General features: G+C 40.5%; 1 protein-coding gene across 1 annotated transcript in view; it reads left to right on the forward strand.

Moving 5' to 3' along the window:
- Nucleotides 1-23,708, forward strand: part of LOC124264741 (supervillin-like) — a 172,563-nt gene that overhangs the window by 145,082 nt on the left and 3,773 nt on the right. The window contains 21 exon segments of the mRNA XM_046699511.1: nt 13,376-13,546; nt 14,381-14,613; nt 15,031-15,090; nt 15,181-15,285; nt 15,547-15,745; nt 15,938-16,098; nt 16,222-16,377; nt 16,553-16,689; nt 17,037-17,181; nt 17,482-17,627; nt 18,355-18,372; nt 18,374-18,512; nt 18,855-19,021; nt 19,220-19,329; nt 19,595-19,764; nt 20,122-20,276; nt 20,605-20,826; nt 20,828-20,919; nt 21,470-21,603; nt 21,798-21,959; nt 23,432-23,590. Coding sequence (XP_046555467.1) covers nt 13,376-13,546; nt 14,381-14,613; nt 15,031-15,090; nt 15,181-15,285; nt 15,547-15,745; nt 15,938-16,098; nt 16,222-16,377; nt 16,553-16,689; nt 17,037-17,181; nt 17,482-17,627; nt 18,355-18,372; nt 18,374-18,512; nt 18,855-19,021; nt 19,220-19,329; nt 19,595-19,764; nt 20,122-20,276; nt 20,605-20,826; nt 20,828-20,919; nt 21,470-21,603; nt 21,798-21,959; nt 23,432-23,590 — 3,041 coding nt within the window.

Here is a 23,708-nt window from a genome sequence, read left to right on the forward strand (position 1 = left end):
AGCTGTATGTAGTTAGTGTTCTGATGCTAATGACCTAGCCTGAAGGAAATCTACACCAGAGTAATTGATTTACACATGTTAATTGCTCTCTGGCATCTCATCAACATCTTTGTTCTTCACATATTCATGTGTCAGTAGTTAAGCAGAGTTTTGATGAACAGGAATAAATGTTTTCTGGGACATTATTGACCAGAGTTCAGGTTATTTTGATGGTTTATCCTGAAATAGGATGGCTTTTCCCTTGTGCCGAGAACATAGTATCATAGACACTTCTACTGATAAAGAAAAAAATATATGACAGTATTAACTTGTTTCTCATGCATTGCCTACATCAGGAAAACGCAGTTGCTTCTCTGTCAGGCAATGCTTTCACACAAGATGATAACCTGTATTGAGTTAGTGAAAACATGTAGTCTCTGGTTGAGGTGTTAGAGTAAAGGTTATTTCCTGGTGGAGTTGTGAATAACTGCACATGACCATTCGCATTGTTGAAGCTGGACACAGTGTGAGGGATGGTCACTTGATGTGTCACAAAGCTCTCCTAGCTTGTATTTCTTGTATGTGTGTCAGGCTATAGGTTGTTGTTTAACACAGTGAATAATCTAGTCTGGACCAGATGATCCAGTGACTGACCTCATGACCAACAATCCACACAATTGAGTAACAAAAACTACTCTAGGTCACCAAGATTGACTACCTGATTTATTTAGATGACTCTTTAGACAAGGATCTAGTCTGTTCAGCATCTTGTTGTTTGACACGATATCCAATAGTAGTCTCAAAGTTGTACTGTATCCTGTTTGTACTCTCAGCCTGTGATTGTGATTGTTACTTGTAAGCCGCTGTTAACTGAAATGTTCGCCATAGCTCCATTCCATGACAAAATGGTGTTAGAGACTGTTTATTCATCTTGAGGTTAGATTTTAACTTTTTGTTCTGGAAACAGGATTACAGATCCACTTGAGTGTAACTGTTGAGGGGTTTCACATCGATTGAGTGTGAAAATCTGACAGCAAACATCTCACAATGCATCATAATAGCTATAAATCTACTCCCATGCATGTAGTGATTGACATTAGCACCTTCAGTCCACCAGTTCTTGTACTGATAACATAGAACAAAACCCTTGAAAATAAATACACATACACTTCTACTACCTGATAATGCCTTTACTGTTGGACAGTTTGGCAAGGGCCACAGGACTAGTTTCAACTTCCATTAGTCCCATTTGTTTGCTGTACAAAATGGAAATGTTTGCAATGTTATTGACATTTCACTTTGTAAGTCCAGGTATTGTTTCACTAATCAAGTTCAATGTTATGCAAATGATGCAGTTTCACCATAGCTGGCAGCCCTATCAAGAGCGTGAATACATCTGCTGAAAGGTCAGAGTCAAATATTCAGTTTCCATGCAAGTGAGGACTGGTGTTTGTATGGTAGTATGGACATGACAAGAATACCCACACTACCGTGACTCACAACTGTTGTTTCAGTACCAAGTATTTCATTGTTTTGGTGATATTGGATGACAAGGACATACTTTCAATAACTGTGAAACTTGTTAGGTATTCTTTCTATTTGATTTAATAGTTCTTCATGTAGCTGAATAACAATTCCCAAGCGTTTGAGCATCATGTTAATGGCTTGCTCAGCCTAGTGCCCCTCTTACTGCGTAGATACTAGTAGTTGGTGTGGCTAAGGTGTTTATGCTTTTATCAATGATATACTTCAAGGTTAAGTATTGATTATTTCCATGCCCGTCCCACACATGTGAACTGCTATTGACAAGTGAATATAATATTATTGTAGTAAGTGTACAAAGACTTCAACCATAGCATTGTCATTATGCAAAATGTCATCCTTGCCATACATTGTGCTCAGGTTCATAACTTAAACAACTGTATACTTCTGCAATGGAGGACCTAATGTCTATGACTTGGAATGAGTATTGAGGGTTTTTAACTATGATGTTCATAAAGAAGTAAGTTTTTAATTATCTAGATATCATAAATGTTTTCATTTGTTTTTGAGACCAGTAAGCCATGAATAAGCCTGTAAGTACGATTTTGAAATTTGAGTGTCTTGAATTGGAGGCTCTTTGGTGTATTTTGTATTTGATATTTCTGTTCTGTTCAAGCTGTTTTAAAGTCAAGAGAAGTATAGGTCTCTGTGTATTTGATATTTCTGTTCTGTTCAAGCTGTTTTAAAGTCAAGAGAAGTATAGGTCTCTGTGTATTTGATATTTCTGTTCTGTTCAAGCTGTTTTAAAGTCAAGAGAAGTATAGGTCTCTGTGTATTTGTTGATCTTTGTGAACTGCTTCACCATTGCACTACTGAAATGCTAGTATTATACTGCCAGCAGTGTATTGCTTTACGACTATGGCCAACACTATAAACCAATATTTTGAGTGTCCATACAAGTTATATGTATATGTATTTGAGACATAAAATCTGTCAAAATATCATTGAAATATGTTCTATATTTCTAGTTCAGTACTTAGATATACCAATAGGACTAAACAGGTTTTGTATGTCTACATTCAAGATGGCTGATATCCATTGTGGATGAGTATTACATTTCTTTGTAAGGAATTTGTGTCGCCAGGTATAAGTACACTTTGTGTGGAAGTAAATATTTTAATTCAGTAATCTGTAAATCAGTATGAGTAGGTGACTGTGCTGTTTCATTGTAAAGTGATAGGGCACTGTACTCCCTTTAACCAATGTTTCAACTATCTTGTCATATGGAGGAACACCAACATGAAAATATGCTGTTTTTATTTTGGGGAATCAAATAAGTCCCGGTGCTCCTTTGTAATGAGAGAATGCTGTTACAGTTGGTAGTGATATAGTACTGTGATCATTCCACTCTTGTGGGGGCGGTAGGGTAGCCTAGTGGTTAAAGCATTCGCTTGTCACACAGAAGACCCGGGTTCGATTCCCCACACGGGTACAAGGTGTCAAGCCCATTTCTGGTGTCCCCCACAATGATATTGCTGGAATATTGCTACAAGCAGTGTAAAACCATACTCACTCACTCACTCACTCACTCACTCACTCACTCACTCCCTCTACTATTGTGATAACCGTCTCTGATCTGGGAGAACATGTATCACCTGATGTACATGATCCATGCAGTCTGTCAGGCTTGTGTCAGGAATATGTCAAGATGAGGATTTATATTTGAACTTTGTCATAGACCTTCAAGATTATATCCAAGCCTCGCACATGAACTGTAATCTGGCGGCTTTATTGGGTTCACCATGTGGGCAGTATTTAAGTAATTTCTCACTTAAGTATTATACGTGCCATGAAAATTTATAACAGAATTGTTGATAAAGATAAGATGTAACCTTTTCCGCATTCGAGTCAGATATTACAACATTGTGAATTAGTGTTTTAGCTTTTTGGTTTGATTGGATAAACTGCTCAGTCTCTGCTTTGTGTATGGTATGTCACATACAATGGTGTGTTTCACTGAATATACAGTATATCTCTCATGCATGCACACGTACACACACACACACAGTGTGTATCACTACATGTACTGTGTAGCATAACCTGATGTATACCACTGGGTTTACAAAAGTATCATTTTTGTCAAACTTAAAATTAAATGGATATTTTAAAGGAAAGAAGTGATAATTATTCATATCTATTTTTTATAAACATATTGTAGCCAGACTACCTGAATTTGTTATCACTCTCTTGTGTAACTTTAGGATTTTTGTTTGTTTCATTGGGTTTCTTATACTGTGCTTGTTTCTCTGGGTTTCTTATACTGTGCTTGTTTCTCTGGGTTTCTTATACTGTGCTTGTTTCTCTGGGTTTCTTATACTGTGCTTGCTTCACTGGGTTTCTTATACAGTGCTTGTTTCTCTGGGTTTCTTATACAGTGTTTGTTTCTCTGGGTTTCTTATACTAGGCTTGTTTCTCTGGGTTTCTTATACTGTGCTTGTTTCTCTGGGTTTCTTATACTGTGCTTGCTTCACTGGGTTTCTTATACAGTGCTTGTTTCTCTGGGTTTCTTATACTGTGCTTGTTTCTCTGGGTTTCTTATACTGTGCTTGTTTCTCTGGGTTTCTTATACTGTGCTTGCTTCACTGGGTTTCTTATACAGTGTTTGTTCTCTGGGTTTCTTATACAGTGCTTGTTTCTCTGGGTTTCTTATACTGTGCTTGTTTCTCTGGGTTTCTTATACTGTGCTTGTTTCTCTGGGTTTCTTATACTGTGCTTGTTTCTCTGGGTTTCTTATACTGTGCTTGTTTCTTCTCTGGGTTTCTTATACTGTGCTTGTTTCTCTGGGTTTCTTATACTGTGCTTGTTTCTCTGGGTTTCTTATACTGTGCTTGTTTCTCTGGGTTTCTTATACTGTGCTTGTTTCTCTGGGTTTCTTATACTGTGCTTGTTTCTCTGGGTTTCTTATACTGTGCTTGTTTGCTTGGGTTTCTTGTGCTTGTTTTCCTTTCTTATACTGTGCTTGTTTCTCTGGGTTTCTTATACTGTGCTTGTTTCTCTGGGTTTCTTATACTGTGCTTGTTTCTCTGGGTTTTCTTATACTGTGCTTGTTTCTCTGGGTTTCTTATACTGTGCTTGTTTCTCTGGGTCTCTTATACTGTGCTTGTTTCTCTGGGTTTTATACTGTGCTTGTTTCTCTGGGTTTCTTATACTGTGCTTGTTTCTCTGGGTTTCTTATACTGTGCTTGCTCTGGGTTTCTTATACTGTGGTTCTCTGGGTTTCTTATACTGTGCTTGTTTCTCTGGGTTTCTTATACTGTGCTTGTTTCTCTGGGTTTCTTATACTGTGCTTGTTTCTCTGGGTTTCTTATACTGTGCTTGTTTCTCTGGGTTTCTTATACAGTGCTTGTTTCTCTGGGTTTCTTATACAGTGCTTGTTTCTCTGGGTTTCTTATACAGTGTGCTTCTTTCTCTGTTTCTCTTCTTATACAGTGCTTGTTTCTCTGGGTTTCTTTAAACTGTTCTTGTGCTTCTCTGGGTTTCTTATACTGTGCTTGTTTCTCTGGTTTCTTATACAGTGCTTGTTTCTCTGGGTTTCTTATACTGTGCTTGTTTCTCTGGGTTTCTTATACTGTGCTTGTTTCTCTGGGTTTCTTATACTGTGCTTGTTTCTCTGGGTTTCTTATACTGTGCTTGTTTCTCTGGGTTTCTTATACAGTGCTTGTTTCTCTGGGTTTCTTATACTGTGCTTGTTTCTCTGGGTTTCTTATACAGTGCTTGTTTCTCTGGGTTTTTTATACAGTGCTTGTTTCTCTGGGTTTCTTAAACTGTGCTTGTTTCTCTGGGTTTCTTATACAGTGCTTGTTTCTCTGGGTTTCTTATACTGTGCTTGTTTCTCTGGGTTTCTTATACAGTGCTTGTTTCTCTGGGTTTCTTATACTGTGCTTGTTTCTCTGGGTTTCTTATACTGTGCTTGTTTCTCTGGGTTTCTTATACTGTGCTTGTTTCTCTGGGTTTCTTATACTGTGCTTGTTTCTCTGGGTTTCTTATACTGTGCTTGTTTCTCTGGGTTTCTTATACTGTGCTTGTTTCTCTGGGTTTCTTATACTGTGCTTGTTTCTCTGGGTTTCTTATACTGTGCTTGTTTCTCTGGGTTTCTTATACTGTGCTTGTTTCTCTGGGTTTCTTATACAGTGCTTGTTTCTCTGGGTTTCTTATACTGTGCTTGTTTCTCTGGGTTTCTTATACTGTGCTTGTTTCTCTGAGTTTCTTATACTGTGCTTGCTTCACTGAGTTTCTTATACTGTTACTACCCAGAAAGGAAAATAATGTGGTTCAGAGATGCAGGCAGATTAAACAGTTAACCTACCATATGTCTATAGTGCGTAGTTCAGTGTTGCTTGTGTGTGGTGATGGATTGTCTCTCTCTCTCGAGGATATTATCTGTGATTATGATAAATTGTTCCATGCATGTTGTGAGGGAGTTGTTTGATCTCTGATAACCGTGCATGTTGATGATGATGTAACCATGCTGCAGCAGCTGGTGGAGTGGAGCAGGTTGCAGCTGCTGGGATGTACACACCTTGCAACACTCAGTAGCAGTTCTCAGTTTGAAACAGTTTTGCAAGCTGCGTTATTACATGGAAATAGTTGTCTAAATATAGAAGAGGATTATTATGGTAATGTTTTTAATGTACCACAATGTACATACATGTGCTTCATAATATATATGGACCGGAGTGATTATATTGCTATCAAGATTACAGGAAAGACCTCACATCGTGCATTAGATCTGTGTATTACTTGTATTATGTACCGTGTTCTTGTGTATGAGCTGAAGTGGAAGATACAAGTAGCCCTGATTGTGTTGTTACCCAAGCAATGACCACAGTCTGACCAGCAGGCCTCTTTGATCTGTGACTGCCCTCTCCTGTAAGCCTGGTCCACCTATTTGAGGTAACCGACTTATCTGATTAGCCCAAACCTTATCTTCAGGCAAGGCCATTACAAAACAAATCTCATTTTAACAGTACGCTGCCTGGTCAGGTAATAAACAAACCACCAGCTTTTGGAAGATTGTTTATTGAGTGGACAACATATCTTTGGTAGTATCAGAACTCCTTATAAGGAAGACTGTTGAGGAATATCTAAGCGTAGGTATCTTATCTGATCTTTTTGTGTTAAACAGTAGTTGTAATCTAATGTAGTCCTTGTCCAAGATAGCATACGAGCTTGTCAAATGCAAGACAGATTGTTTCTTTGGATTAATCAGTTTGCAAACAAACATCCTTGGTGAGCATCAATGCGTTGGATGATATTAACCCCACCCCCACCACCCCACCCCCCATTGTAATAGTTTCACTTGAGGCAGCCTCCATGTCGGGGACAATGTATGAGGATGTAAATGAACAGAACCTGATATGAGCCCGAACCGCACCCTGCTCGTGTGCATGTGTACGTGCTGGCAGGCTGGTGAGGAGAAATTAATATTGCCCATATGTACGTATATATGCAGGCCAGCTTTTGATTCATGGCACACTGTTGACCTCCTGCATATCAAATACAAGCTTTTACATTTCATGCTGTCAATTACACCACTAAGTGCTTTTTGTTAAGCTGAGATCTTTTGATTAGTTGCCTTTGCCAAAAAAGACATTCCTGGTCATGGCGATTCCTTCTCTCTGTGTGCCAGTGTTGTGTCATAGAATGTGGCCCTTTGTGGTTATACTAGTTTGAAATAAACTGTTGTTGTTATTGGTGAGTCTGGTCTAATTAATAGGCTGCTGTCAAGTCTAATCTTTAACCTAGTGTGACATTTTTACTAGCATAAAACCAGGTAAATCTGTAGAAAAACTGTAATTCTGTAAATAGAAGCAACAATATCTGACATTTGAACGTAATAGGTTGTGATAGCTTTTAGATGATTCCAAATTACCTTAGTGTTTGGCAGTATGTAAAGTTCATTGTGCCAACCGTGAAATGTCAACAGCAGTGTTTACATGGAAGCCTGTCATATAACTACCCAAATGACACCAAGAAAACTGCCAGAATGCAGAAAATATATATAAACATTTGTCACTTTCATGTAAATTTTGCTCTTTATACTTTTGAAGTAGAGGGGTGATGGTTGGAGAGGGTGGTTCTGTTTGTAGGGGCATTTGCATGTTTTTGGACAATCACAGTATAAGTGGTCTTAAACATTGAGTGCAATGATTTTACTGTTCATTATACAACAGTTTCTCACCAATGTATTGTGGAGACATTTGTAGAATATTAATGGTACAACCCACTTGTACCTTGTTTGCCAAATCTGCTCTCACTTTTTATGCTGCATTGAACCATTTGTTTCTTTTTGAAAGCCTTTGAAACCTCCCTAATACTCATAGTCAACTCTCTTGTTTTTGGACTGAATGACTCAGAAAAACAATTAGTGAATTCTAGATGCCACCATTTAGGAAGGCACAGTTCCTCCATCACAAGCTGTTGTAGTAGTGGCCATTGCAGGGTGGTCTGCCTGTAGCCAGTCCTGCTTTGGGACATATGGCTTTATGAAGCTGATTTATATATTACTGCTCATTGTTGCTTGAGAGAAGCCGCAGATGGGAATTAGTGATATATTTATACCGCTGATATGTAGCAGTGACTGACCGTGAAAGTGTGATCGGTCCACACTGGTTATCGCAGGGCAGCAGGATATTGACGCCGTATTGATTACATGATCCACTGTCAACAAGTGGGATACTCAAGGTAGGAAGTTTACAAGTTGTAGTGTTGTTGAAACCAACATGTTACAGACTTAAAGGGACATGCAGGCTGTAGTGGTTTAGGGTGGTACCACAATATCAGCTGGCAGTATATACAGTGCCTGGTGATGATGCAAGTGTCACTCTCTTAGCTTGTATGGACTCGGGCAAACTATGCTCCAGATGTAGTTGTTCACTTGATATGTAGGAAGTACAGAACATATGAATGAATATATCTGTAGCGTATCATCCCTTGTGATAGGTTCATCATGTCATGGAACTTGTGGGGTAAGTAATTCCTCAGGACTTTTCGGGGTGCAAAGTAGTGGTGTAACGATTCATGATGTTTGCATCAACTACGCGATACGAGTGAATCGATACAAAACACATTTAGGCAATATATCAGGATATTTATATCACAAGGGTCCATGATACATCGTTGTATCGCCACTAGAGACGATATATCCTGATACTACTTAATACTACTTAAAGTTGTAAGGAATATGGCTTTAGGATTAGGAAGGGAGTCTCTTTGAAATATTTCTAAGTTTTAAAAACAAATTGAACCTTATAGGAATTTGTGTCTGTTATCTTTGTCACGTGAACAAAGGAGTTGGTGTATCAGTGAAAGAATGTGAACATTTTTCAATCTCTGTGAACTGTAAAAGACTTGTCTTTAAGTAATTGAAACATGTTTTAGTTGTTTGACATATAACACCATTTATTAACAACTATGAATGATGTCTTAGCTTTGTTAAGAAAGAGAAGATAAAATTTAGAAAGCATACTTAAGAGGTTTTTTCAGTGATTCTGGTATAAATTACACTGAATTGTCCGTGAAAGCATTGGTGCAGAAACACAACTTTCCAAGGGAAACCTAGATCAAGTTATACAGAATAGGTTTAATTATACTTTCTTAAGCATCAAATGCTGAAACTTTAACATGAACAGCCTTTTAAGTGTGTGTGAATGAAACACATGTTCTGCTGTATAACAAATAAAGAATCAGTCATTTTATCTATCATATTTGTTCTGTTTTTAGAATTGTAAAGTATCGGGATACGTATTGTACCGCCATCATTGTATCGTGATAATAATCGGCAGGTTCCTTGCCAATACTTTCATGATATATCGTCTCGCCTCATTAAACTGGTATCAGGATATATCGTCTTGCCACTTAGGCACCGATACACAGCTCTAGTGCAAAGCTGCTAGGATATTTTCAACAAGTAATTACTTGTCAAGTGTGCTGAAAATAATCCAAAGTGATGGATGAAACATGCCCTTAAGGGACAAGTGGTCCACGTATGTACAACATGTCCTATGTGTTCCGCATTAAAGATCATAATTTGTCAGACAGCACATATTTCTGTTCAGTTCAAGTGTTAAATAGCCTGTAGCCTGTGTTTGGATTCTTGGGCAAAATAATTTTAAGGAACTTTATGGTTGTAGGAGTTGAATGTTGACTGTAGGAGTTGAATGTTGACTGGAGGAGTTGAATATTTGTTGGAGGAGCAGAATGGTTGTTGCAGGAACACAATGGTTGTGCAGGGAATTGAATGGTTGTTGAGTGATTGAATAGTTGTTGCAGGAACAGAATGGTGGTTGTTGCAGGAACAGAATGGTTGTTGTCGCAGGAACAGAATGGTTGTTCAAGGAACAGAATGGTGGTTGTTGCAGGAACAGAATGGTTGTTGATGGAACAGAATGGTTGTTGTTGCAGGAACAGAATGGTTGTAGGAACAGAATGGTTGTTGCAGGAACAGAATGGTTGTTGCAGGAACAGAATGGTTGTTGTTGCAGGAACAGAATGGTTGTTGCAGGAACAGAAATTGTTGTTGCAGGAACAGAATGGTTGTTGTTGCAGGAACAGAATGGTTGTTGCAGGAACAGAATGGTTGTTGTTGCAGGAACAGAATGGTGGTTGTTGCATGCAGGAACAGAATGGTTGTTGATGGAACAGAATGTTGTTGCAGGAACAGAATGGTTGTTGCAGGAACAGAATGGTTGTTGTTGCAGGAACAGAATGGGTTGTTGCAGGAACAGAATGGTTGAACAGTTGCAGGAACAGAATGGTTGTTGTTGCAGGAACAGAATGGTTGTTGTTGCAGGAACAGAATGAACAGTTGTTGTTGCAGGAACAGAATGGTTGTTATTTGCAGGAACAGAATGGTTGTTTGCAGGAACAGAATGGTTGTTGTTGCAGGAACAGAATGGTTGTTGTTGCAGGAACAGAATGGTTTGTTGTTGCAGGAACAGAATGGTTGTTGCAGGAACAGAATGGTTGTTGTTGCAGGAGGAACAGAATGGTTGTTGTTGCAGGAACAGAATGGTTGTTGTTGCAGGAACAGAATGGTTGTTGTTGCAGGAACAGAATGGTTGTTGTTCTTGCAGGAGCAGAGAATGGTTGTTGTTGCAGGAACAGAATGGTTGTTGTTGTTGCAGGAACAGAATGGTTGTTGCAGGAACAGAATGGTTGTGTTGCAGGAACAGAAGGTTGCAGAACAGAATGGTTGTTGTTGCAGGAACAGAATGGTTGTTGTTGCAGGAACAGAATGGTTGTTTTGCAGGAACAGAATGGTTGTTGCAGGAACAGAATGGTTGTTGTTGCAGGAACAGAATGGTGGTTGTTGCAGGAACAGAATGGTTGTTGCAGGAACAGAATGGTTGTTGTTGCAGGAACAGAATGGTTGTTGTTGCAGGAACAGAATGGTTGTTGTTGGTTGTTTGCAGGAACAGAATGGTTGTTGTTGCAGGAACAGAATGGTTGTTGTTGCAGGAACAGAATGGTTGTTGCAGGAACAGAATGGTTGTTGCAGGAACAGAATGGTTGTTGCAGGAACAGAATGGTTGTTGTTGGAACAGAATGGTTGTTGTTGCAGGAACAGAATGGTTGTTGTTGCAGGAACAGAATGGTTGTTGTTGCAGGAACAGAATGGTTGTTGCAGGAACAGAATGGTTGTTGTTGCAGGAACAGAATGGTTGTTGTTGCAGGAACAGAATGGTTGTTGCAGGAACAGAATGGTTGTTGCAGGAACAGAATGGTTGTTGCAGGAACAGAATGGTTGTTGTTGCAGGAACAGAATGGTTGCAGGAACAGAATGGTTGTTGTTGCAGGAACAGAATGGTTGTTGTTGCAGGAACAGAATGGTTGTTGTTGCAGGAACAGAAATGTTGTTGTTGCAGGAACAGAATGGTTGTAGGAACTTGCAGGAACAGAATGGTTGTTTGTTGTTGCAGGAACAGAATGGTTGTTTTTGCGGGAACAGAATGGTTGTTGTTGCAGGAACAGAATGGTTGTTGTTGCAGGAACAGAATGGTTGTTGTTGCAGGAACAGAATGGTTGTTGTTGCAGGAACAGAATGGTTGTTGTTGCAGGAACAGAATGGTTGTTGTTGCAGGAACAGAATGGTTGTTGTTGCAGGAACAGAATGGTTGTTGATGGAACAGAATGGTTGTTGTTGCAGGAACAGAATGGTTGTTGATGGAACAGATGGTGGTTGTTGCAGGAACAGAATGGTTGTTGTTGGGGAAACTGCCTTGATATTATGGGGAGTTGATAATATGAGCAATATGAAGATACAATGCTTGAATGTCATGATGATACCATGCACTAAGAAAGACTATCTCTCCAGTGTGAACTTACAGAATCAGTTAATGCTCGTATTAGTTGACAACCACCGTGTTAGAACCGTATGACATATTTCTGCCATGATCAAGCTGTGGTACTACAAACTACAAGAACGATCAACATTTGTCCGCTCATTCCTAATTCATGATCCTGAGCCTATTATCTTCATAAATAAGTGGATGAATTGGTGTATGTAACAGTGCACACTTACACTAACAAAGTCACGTACATGTATGCTATAAGTTGTAATGTCAACATGCAAACACATAGCGATACACCCACATCCCATCTGTTAATTGTTTTAGGTGACTCAGTATGAGAATGTTAATGAACTACCCCATGTGAGTCACCTTCTGTAAGTGGACGAGTGTACCCCGAGAGCCAGGGCACAGCTAGTGGGCATCAGTAACACTGTGACCACACAATGTGTGTTGTACTCACCATTTACACTGATGAACAAATGTAGTCTTGACCTGGTAGATCTTGTACCAACTTACTGATGGGCAGACATGTGTTGGCAGTAACAACCTTCCCTCTGTGAAGCAGTGCTTTGTACATGAGTTATGTACTTGCATGCTCAACAGTCCTTATTTACACTTGAAAGCACCATTAAACATTTCACAGGAAGTGACCTTCATTACAATCAGTCACCCTGTGAATGATATTACTTGTAAATAGGAAAGTCACTGTTGAATATGTATGTGCCGACACTGGCACTTTGTTATTGTGAATGTTATTTTGGAGATAGAAAGCCTCCATTGTCTGGATGACGGATGTTTCAGGTAATAAAACTATTGCTGCATATGTGTTGTAAGCAGCAGATTTGACAACAGCAGGTAGTGGCCAGATACTGTGGGCACAGATCTCACCACCAAGACAGCTCGTGTCATGTCCTAGTGATACATATGTACCACTACACTAATGATATCAGTGTTATGCTACATGGTACAGATACAGGTTTGTCAGAAACTGTGTACACGCTGTCGAATATGAATATTTTGAAAGCACTTCAAGTCAGAACTGACGCTGTCGTGTGACAAGGTCAGTGTGCAACTGCTCTTGAGGAGTATGCAGATTGTGAACGCTTGTTGTGAAAAGAACGTGGGCTTGTGTTGTTTTCTGTCTTGTAAGTTGCAACATGTTGGAGGAATAGAGGAAAAATTATCATTGCTTGGATCCTGTGATAGATTGCATAGTGACATGTCAAACCAAGTTCCAAAGGTCTTTAATTGGTTCCTGTTAACTACCCTTTGGGAAGTTTTGTTATTGTTTGAAGTGAATGTGTCCAGAATATGCTGAATGACAAGTTTTCATAGTTCTACAGTACAGTACAGTTGAAGTTGAACACTAATCAGTATCACATAAGTATGCAAAACAATGAAAGTTTCTTCATTGGCAGTTTAGAAGTTGGGAAGTGCAATAATGACATATTATGATATATATGGGTAGCAACTTCTTTCATTGAGTTGTTATCTGTAAATTCGTCATCAATAAAAATTTGTTGATATCATTGCTCTAGCTAAAAGTGATATTTGTTTTGCAGATATTTGACACAGCCTGCTGACTTCACCCCGGAGAAGTCCCCCCAAAGTCGGCGCAAGTTCAAGTATGAGGGTCGTCACCTAACACAGCCCATCACGCCAGAGGAGATGAAGGAGGCCAAGGCAGCAGCCACACCTAGCCCAGTCAAGCCCGGGGGCTCCATCGGGGACAGGTCAGTCAACATTTCTCACCAAGTCTCTCAGTTGCTTTATTTGTTCATGAAATGTGTAAAACTCCATTTCTAAGTGACGCTGAAGGGGTCGTTGTTGGCACAGGTACCACAGATGTGTATCTCAGGTACTTTTCTGTATACAGAAGTGTACCCTAGCCAAAATCAGAATACAGAAACGTACCCTAGGACGATTCCATTCCGCACTGTCATTTTCGTGACTGGAACTGTCACACTGTTGTATTAGATGCACTTGATTGCATTATGTAAGAAATGACCATACACAGTAACAAATATTTCGTGGTGCACAATACCACCTGCAATCAGTTGACTGGGAACAACTACATACGGTTTCAGTTTTGGGTTGCGGAATATAGACTGGAGCACCTTGTAGGCACCGGGTGTGTTTCTGTATTTTGACTTGGGGTACATATCTGTAGTATCTGTGCCGACAATGCCCCCTTTAGCGTGACAAAAATTGTATCTTACAAACATTTGAGATATTATGTATTTGTTTATGACAAATATCACACTCAATTATATAGATGATTAAAAATGTTCATGCAGTTCCTTGTGTTTTGAAATGTCAACTATCAATGAATATTCAAATAAATGCTATGTGAAAAAGACTCTCTTCAAGACAGTGTTTGTCCAAATAAACTTCAAATATGTATATGTCTTCAACAAAGTCAAGACATACCACTAGTTTTCAGTTATGGCAGTATGTTTCATCTCCTTTATTAATTGACGTCCCTTGATTTGATACAGGCATCTGCTTTGTTAAGATATATGTGTCACAGATAGTTTTCAAGGCTAGTACCATGCTCTGTGCTGCAGGTTGAATTCTCTCAAGAAGAGTGGAGAAGAAGACTGGAAACGTCGGGTTCCCAAAACCCTGGACCTTGACACTCCGGTCAAACTTAGAGACAAGACCAACCTAGCTGCTGTAGAACGCCCTTCAAGCCTTGCTGACCGACTCAGAAATTTGGATGAGTCCAAAGGAGGATGGAAGGAGAGGGTGGAAGAGAAAGATCAGGAGCAGTTCACTGTGAAAGGAAGGCTTGGCAGAGGTAGGTAGAGGCTTGGCAGGGTCAGGTGAAGGGGAAGGTAGGTAGACTCGAGGCAAGTGCCTGGTAGGTGAGGCAAGGAAAGAGATTGAGGAGGGAAGGCCTGGTAGGAGTAGGTACAGAGACAGGGCAGGGTAGTCACATACTTCTCAGGAGTAGGTACAGAGAAAGGTCAGGGTAGTTGCGGACTTGGCAGCTTGGTGGGGATAGGTACAGGGTAAGAGAAGATAGTTGCAGCTTTGGCAAGGGGAGGTACAGGAGAAAGAAGGTAGAATAAGGGCAAGTGAGGAGTAAGGCTAGGGAAGAAGAGGCAGGATAGGCATGGGATCGATATGTTGGTGAGATGTTTCCTCAGTCTTAAGGACTATTACATGCACAGCTTTATAGATTTACTTTATAAGACATTTCTCTACATTTCAGGAGGAAGCAAGGAGAGCCCCCTGGTGTCAAGACTGAAACAAACCCCAAGGAAAGGTGAAGGTGAGACTTCTGATGTATAAATATGCAGTCAGTGTCCAGTCAACCATGACAGTGTATGTACAGTGATATATGATGTTTCTTAACCTTCAGATCCCCCATCAAATGGAGCATCCCCAGTGACATCACCAACATCACCTTCCAAGGAGTTTGCAGTAGTCACAAAGAAAATATCACTACCCAAAGAAATCATTTCTGGTGAGTGAGAGCTCCAGGGGACTTGTTTTTGGGTGATATTGTAAGGTTCACTAGTACACCTTACTAGAGTATTGTTCTCAGCATTAGAATGTGGCAGTATGCAGACAGTTATACCATTTTCTGATGCTTTTGTATGACTGAAATACACAAGAGGTGAATATATATGTTAGTAAATATATTAACACAACATTTTGACAAGATGTAGACTTGCCCAGCTTTCATATTTTCTACATTTGTAACTGTGTTCCTGTGTTTCGGCAGGTCCCGCCCCAGTGAAGACAGAGCGCGAAAAGCAAATGGAAGAGGTGGAGAAGCAGGAGCCGGTGAGAGTGGCTGTACCACAGATGGACACAGAAGCGATTGACTCCTTCTTCCAGACCAGGGACATTTCACAGATCAAGGACACAGTCAAAGTTGACATTGACGACTTTAATGAGATATTCATGAGGGCAAATGAAATGTGAGTTTCCAGCAGCAGGACCATTTTAGGGATGTTAGTTCTATATAACATATAAGCTTTATTCATGAAAAAGTTGAAAAATCAAATTTATAGTATCTCAATGTTTGTTAATGGAAATCCTCTTTTCTGTCAGATTTATTTGTTTCAAGAACTGAGAGATCAGTTGGATTAGTACAAATTCTTTCATTCCAGGCTTCCTGCTGTGAAGAAAGCTCGCCCAGCCCGTAGTAAGTCCACCCGCAGTCGGAACCACCTGAAAACAAGGTCACTGCACTTGGAGCTGAAGGACGAGTACCTCGAGATCACCCATGGCATAGCAGAGAAGGAGTTCAAGAGGCTGAAGAAGGAAACAAGTAAGGATGACAAAGGCAACATGAACATGTTATGAAGGCAACAAGTTGTGAAACAAGTGTATTTATTATGTGGAAGGTGCTTGACAACACAGGCTATGAATATTTTATTTTGTGTTCTTGCAGTCTCCAAGGAGGCAGGGTTTGCTCAAGAGGCCTTGGCAGGTCTGGCCAGCAAGGAGAACTTCTCCAAGGTGGCACTGAGGAAGGCAGAGACCTCCACTCCAGGGGGCACAGGCTCCTTCCAGCCCTACAAACCCGTCATGCTGCTTCATGTCAAAGGTGGGTTCACATCTTAAAGCACAACACTTACTGCGTGGAGCAGCAACTAACATTACTCCTCCTGAGATCTGTATGGTGCTGCAGGTATTTAAGTTCTCTGATGACTCCAAGCAAGGAGATGTGCAAAGACGTCCACATGGTATATGTTGTTGACACCAAAAAATCTCTCCAACAGGGCGTTACAAGATCCAGACTCGCCTGGTTGAGCCGTCAGCAGCGTCCGTCAACAGCGGTGATTGCTACCTCTTGGTGACTCGTGACAAGATCATAAACTGGATTGGGGAGTACTGCAATGTCATCGAGAAAGCTCGGGTAAGAGAAGTGGAGACAACTCATGGACCATATTGTCCCCTACATGAACTACCCTAACATTAGTTATATGAGACCACATAATGGATCAGGTGGTGAGAGGTGACTTAATGGTTCAGAATGTAGGGGCTGCTGTTAAAACATGCTAGGATAATGCTATGTGCATCATTACCAAGAAATCTGCAGATTATTAAGCAAGTGCAGAGGTGTGGCAGGGTTGTGTGTTTCTTTAAAATGTGACTATATTTTGTTTTTTGAAAGGATTGATGAATGTGTTTGATGTTACATGCCTCTGTATTTGTGTCACTTTAATGTTGTGTATATCCTGTGATGTATATTTTGTGTTGCAGTCTGCAGACATTGCTGGGTTTATCCAGCAGAAGAAAGACCTTGGTTGCAAGGCAGCAGCTCTGTCCATCTTGGAGGAACATAAGGGCCACCTTGGTGCCGGCAGACACTTCTGGAATGCCATTGATGGATACAAGGAGTACCAAGGTACGAGAAGGCCAATAGGATGCCACTCAGAGTTCTTGTTGCCCTAGAATGTTAAAAAGCAAAAAATGTCTTAAACACAATGTCCGAAAAGTAAAGTTTTCTAGTGAATGTGTAAATGTGAATCTTAATGTCATTGCATGTCAGAAATAGTCTTTAATGTCAAAATAAAGGTTTTTTTCGCAATTCATTGTTCTCGTTTGGAGACAAACAGTTTACCTTGTAAGTATAAGAGTAACAACACCTTTCCATCCAGAATGTTATGTGTCTATTTTCACCTGTTCTGTGCTGTCCTCCCTTCAGGCTGTGGCCCCGAGGATGAAGATGAGCTGTATGAGAACCACATCATCAAGACCAACATGGTGTACCGGGTCGTTGACAACTCACTCTTACCCTACGAGGAGTACTGGGGCATGCAGCCCAAACATGAGATGCTCAAGAAAGATGAGGTACTGGCTACACACTTCAGTAACCCATGCTTGTAGTAACAGTAAGATCTGATATCATGACTAGCTGACTAGCTCACGAGGTTGATGCTTCTCATCATATCCCAGGTTTCTAGATCTATGCTCATGAGGTCAATCACTGCTTGATCTCACCCACTGTCATATAACAAGAATATTGCTAATTGTGACATTAAACAACAAACAAAACCTAAACAATCTACATCTTTGTTTTCACCTGACTGATAGATCTCAAGAAACACAAACATCAATTTTTTGCTGAGCCTCATGTAAATGTATAGGATTGTTCACTGGTATGAAACCCATGAAGGTCCGGGTTAGAATATCGATCTTCAGTAACCCATGCTTGTCGTAAGAGGCGACTAATGGGATCAGGTGGTCAGGCTCGCTGACTTGGTTGACTCATGTCATCGGTTCCCAATTGCGCAGATTGATGCTCATGTTGTTGATCACTGGATTGTCTGGTCCAGACTCGATTATTTACAGACCGCCGCCATATTGGTGGAATGTTGCTGAGTGTGGCGTAAAACTCCACTCACTCACTGCTATGATGTCATGAGTAGAGGGGAAACAGTGTTATCCTTGTGTGTTCTCACCCACCAGCCACCCGAACACTGAATACAGCAACATATTTGTAGTTATTATTCAGTTATTGTGCTGGAAGGTTTGCTATGCTGCTGCTAGACTATAAGCTTGTGTGTTGTGTGTGCAGGTGCTGGTGTTTGACTTCGGGCAGTGAGATGTATGTGTGGCAGGGGAAGACAGTGACCATGGAGAAACGCAAGCAGGGCATTAAGCTGGCCCAGAAGCTGTGGGAGAAGGGTTACGACTACGAGGAGTGTGCCATCAACCCACTCTGTCCTCTACATGGTAATAACCTTGTGCTTCCCATCTTATGTAGAGAAGAGGGGTTGGGGATTTTATTGTGCTTCAATCTGCAAATCGCGTCAGTGGTCCATGATTCTACCGGTATATCAGGACAGATGTTTTGGGTGTGTGGGGGAATGAGCATTTAGGGTTTATAGGATTAGGCAAATAAGACTTTCTCAAATATTGCTGACTTAATTTATACAGAATCAACAAATGATTTGTGTTTTTGTGGAGCACTAAGAGATGCAGTTAACACTAATTGCACACTGATATTATGTAGGATATAGTACAGGACAATATGCAGGTTGTGTCATGTGTAGTTTATCTGTTATTTCCCAACAGATGATGACTCAGCAATACCTAAAACGAGCACTGACCGACCTTCATGGGCTTTGTTCGGAAAAGTCAACCAGAATATGGAGACCATCTTGTTTCGTGAAAAGTTTGCTGATTGGCCAGACTCATCTAGACTGATCAAGGTCAAGGATACACAGTCAACGAAAGAGAAGGTAAATCTCAAGGCTGAAGATCGTCCAGCAGAGAGACAGTGAAGGAAATTGATAGATGATGCTATCACATTTCAAACAAGTGATTGATATGAGAGTTAAATATTTATGCATCTAGTCAGATTTGTCAGGGTATTCTTTGCTAGTGATTAAGCCTTATTGGAAGGAAAGCAAGTCTAACTCTTACAGTTTCTATTTCAGATGGATGTTGTGGAACTGCAGCCATATGATGCTAAGCTAATGCTGGCTGAAAAGAAGAATCCTGTCACACTACTTTTGGAAGGCTCTCATGTTGGCAGGGGTACAAAGTGGTATGTTCACTGCATACATCTTGTTATGAAGTTGCAGTCGCCATCAATTTTCTTAACTACCTTCTCAGAGTATATTTGAGATTAATATGATCATATTTCCTTTAAGTGGGGTTCCTTTCACGGAGCAACCTTTATGAAGGTTAACCTTAACTCCCATTCTTTAACATTGCACCAAGGTTACCTTAGTGACTTACGATCACCTTAGTGCTTTGTGAAAGGAGGCATTGATGCATGTCAGGCTACTATATCTGCTGCATGTTGCCAGGTTTGAGGACATGGAAGGCTTCATCCGGGAGGTGGACATCCTGACTTTGGGAATCTCTGTATGGCATGTGCTGGAGTATGACCACTTCAAGATGCCTGAGACAAGCTATGGCCAGTTCCATGATGGCGACACCTACGTGGTCCGGTGGCAGTACATGATTGCCAATGCTGGTAGGTTCAGTAGGCTTCTGGAGGTCTCAGAGTCAGCCACAGGCTGGTAATGTGCTCATAAATAAGATGGCAGATGTAGAGGATCTGGAGATCAAGGCTTTATATGTTAAAACAGCTTGCATGATCGCAGATTATTGCACATCTTTGAAGGTTTGAGCATACTTCTGGCTGAAATGTAGAAAACTGCAGATTCTAGTTCTTATGGAAGAAGAAAGTCCATATGGTTTAGACACTGCTTTGGTTAGGGAACACCAATGTGTGATAAACATATATAAGCCTCATAGGGGAACAAATCCACTGTTCCTTTCAAGAGAGACATGTGTGCTGTCATGTATAACCTCTGTTGTCTGTGAGCAGGCATGCGGACACTGAAAGGTCATGCTGCCAGGCACTCACTGACCGGCCGGGAGAGATGTGCCTATTTCTTCTGGCAGGGTAAGGGCTCAACAATCAATGAACAAGGGGCATCAGCACTCATGACAGTGGAGCTGGATGAGGAGAGAGGGCCACAGGTACGTTGTGTGACAGGGATTGTGTGATAAGTGGAAGTGGGAGAGTGTGGAATAGGAGCAGTTGGAATATGCTGAATTTGAAATGAGAGAAGTTTGAGATTGTGGTGGGGTAAATTTGGAGTGTGGAATAATGACAGTAGAGATGAGAACAAATTATATACCTTTATTTAATGTTGATTGTGAATTATATAAATTGATATATCAAATTCTGTTTTAATATATGAGATTAGGATGAAAAAACAGGATGGAATCCTTTCTTTATGTTATGGCAAATTTTATTGTTTATTATTGTCCAGCATCCGTAAGTATTTTAATGTTTGTTTTTCAGGTTCGTGTTGAACAAGGCAAGGAGTTACCATGTTTCTTGAACTTGTTTGAGGGTCGAATGGTGGTTCACATAGGGAAGCGGGAGGACGCTAGCACTAACACACAGGGGTCCTGGAGGTTCTACTGTGTGCGGGGAGAGTACACCAATGAAATGTGTCTTGTGGAGATACCTTTGTGTACAGACAATCTCAGAAGCCGTTCATCTTTCATTTTACTCAGTGTAAAAAACTGGCCTTGTGTACATATGGCATGGTGCTAAGTCTCCACAGCATACACGGGAGGTAGCAGTCAAAGCTGTCAACAATCTCAAGGAAAAGTGAGTTTTCAGTTGAAAGTCTGGATCATTTTTTGATAGTTGTTTGTTATGTTGTGTTGTGTAATAGTAAGGAGTGAAGTCATTTACTATGGAGGTAGTACACTGAATGTAAATTCTAATGACAACAAATATGGTACATTTGTAAAATTATGTTGATAAGGAAGTTGTACCACATTCCACTGAAGGATGCTCACTGCACTGGATATGAACTATTTGTCCTATCAATGGATGAATCTGAATTCAGTTACATTCCCAGTTCCTTTAGGATATCATCAAGGAATGATAACTTTAGAGTACACAGTTGGCATACAGTGAGCAAATGGACTTTGAAATAACAGTTATTTGTTATTTGCTAGAACTATGAGATAACTTTATTGGATAGTAATTCATTAAGCATTTTTGAATGGGTATATTTCAAGAATGTTCCAGACTAGTGACAAATGATGTATCGAATTCTTATTTTCATTAGGGTCAGACTGGTATCACCGACTGTCATTAATGTGTTGTCCTGACTATGTCAATGTCCCTGTTAATGAGAAAGTGTTTTCAGATGTCCCCTGGAAGTGAACATGGACAGTCGGGCCAGCCTGCTGGTCACTGAGGTCGAGGAGGGGTCAGAAAAGTCTGACTTCTGGGGCCCTCTTGGTGGTCGGCCCAAGGGCAGCTACATCTCATTGCTAAAGGGTAGGTGATGTACACAGTATGTACAGATGGATATTAAGGGTGTTACACAATGAGCCTTGCAGGTCTGAAGGATACATGCTCACGTAACTCAGTATTCTGAAGAGGTGTCTCTTTTACATAGTTGTTACTCTAAAATCACTTCGTGTTTAGTTTGGATGTCCATGTAATCTTATTACTGCCTGTTTGCATCACAGATCCAGGGATGTACCAGCACACAGTGCGCCTGTTCTACATGTGTAGTGTGTCCGGTGTGTTCAAGGTGTCGGAGGTCCTCTATGAGGCGCGCTCCAATGATCTCATCTCGTCATTCCCATTCCTACAGGCTGATCTCTACAATGAGTCTGTCTCCCAACCAGGTAGGAACTGTGTGTGTCTACATACCACTGTTGGACACCAGTTGGACACACTTTTAGTTTTCTGTTTGAATTCTTGAATTTCTGTCTAACATAGTCTCCCTGCTTACACTCAGCAATTTCATAAGACCAATCACATTTTCCCAAGTAGATCACAGTTGGTGTGTGTGTTTGTGATGGTTATACTCTAGCTGGTGGGTGTATATTTTAGTGATGGTTATACTCCAGCTGGTGGGTGTATATTTTAGTGATGGTTATACTCCAGCTGGTGGGTGTATATTTTAGTGATAGTTATACTCCAGCTGGTGGGTGTATATTTTAGTGATGGTTATACTCCAGCTGGTGGATGTATATTTTAGAGATGGTTATACTCCAGCTGGTGGATGTATATTTTAGAGATGGTTATACTCCAGCTGGTGGGTGTATATTTTAGAGATGGTTATACTCCAGCTGGTGGGTGTATATTTTAGTGATGGTTATACTCTAGCTGGTGGGTGTATATTTTAGAGATGGTTATGCTGTAGCTGGTGGGTGTATATTTTGGGGTGGTTATGCTCTAGCTGGTGGGTGTATATTTTAGAGATGGTTATGCTCTAGCTGGTGGGTGTATATTTTAGTGATGGTTATGCTCTAGCTGGTGGGTGTATATTTTAGTGATGGTTATACTCTAGCTGGTGGGTGTATATTTTAGTGATGGTTATACTCTAGCTGGTGGGTGTATATTTTAGAGATGGTTATACTCCAGCTGGTGGGTGTATATTTTAGTGATGGTTATGCTCTAGCTGGTGGGTGTATATTTTAGTGATGGTTATACTCTAGCTGGTGGGTGTATATTTTAGTGATGGTTATGCTGTAGCTGGTGGGTGTATATTTTAGAGATGGTTATACTCTAGCTGGTGGGTGTATATTTTAGTGATGGTTATACTCTAGCTGGTGGGTGTATATTTTAGAGATGGTTATGCTGTAGCTGGTGGGTGTATATTTTAGAGATGGTTATACTCTAGCTGGTGGGTGTATATTTTAGTGATGGTTATACTCTAGCTGGTGGGTGTATATTTTAGTGATGGTTATACTCCAGCTGGTGGGTGTATATTTTAGAGATGGTTATACTCTAGCTGGTGGGTGTATATTTTAGTGATGGTTATACTCTAGCTGGTGGGTGTATATTTTAGTGATGGTTATACTCTAGCTGGTGGGTGTATATTTTAGTGATGGTTATACTCTAGCTGGTGGGTGTATATTTTAGAGATGGTTATACTCTAGCTGGTGGGTGTATATTTTAGTGATGGTTATACTCTAGCTGGTGGGTGTATATTTTAGACATGGTTATGCTGTAGCTGGTGGGTGTATATTTTAGAGATGGTTATACTCTAGCTGGTGGGTGTATATTTTAGAGATGGTTTTGTTTATGATGATTACCCCATCTGGTGAGTGTGTTCATGATGGTTATACTCTACCTGGCATGTGTGTTTCAGCGTTGTTCCTGGTTGACAATAACCATGAGGTGTACCTGTGGCAGGGATACTGGCCGGTTGGTGATGAGGAACAGGAGAATGTGGCCACCGGCTCAGCTCGCGCTCGCTTCGATACTGACCGCAGATGTGCAATGCTCACAACCATACAGTACTGTCAAGGTGAGGACATGGAAGAGAGACATATCTAACTTTTCAGTTTTGTTTTCAGAATTCATAAAAGGGGGTACTGTTTAAAATCATGTCATCATTGGTTGGAGGTGTTCAAAAGTACTTTCTT

This window comes from Haliotis rubra, unplaced genomic scaffold (genome assembly GCF_003918875.1).
Source record: "Haliotis rubra isolate DU_JTF1 unplaced genomic scaffold, ASM391887v1 Scf94, whole genome shotgun sequence".
NCBI lineage: Eukaryota > Metazoa > Mollusca > Gastropoda > Lepetellida > Haliotidae > Haliotis > Haliotis rubra.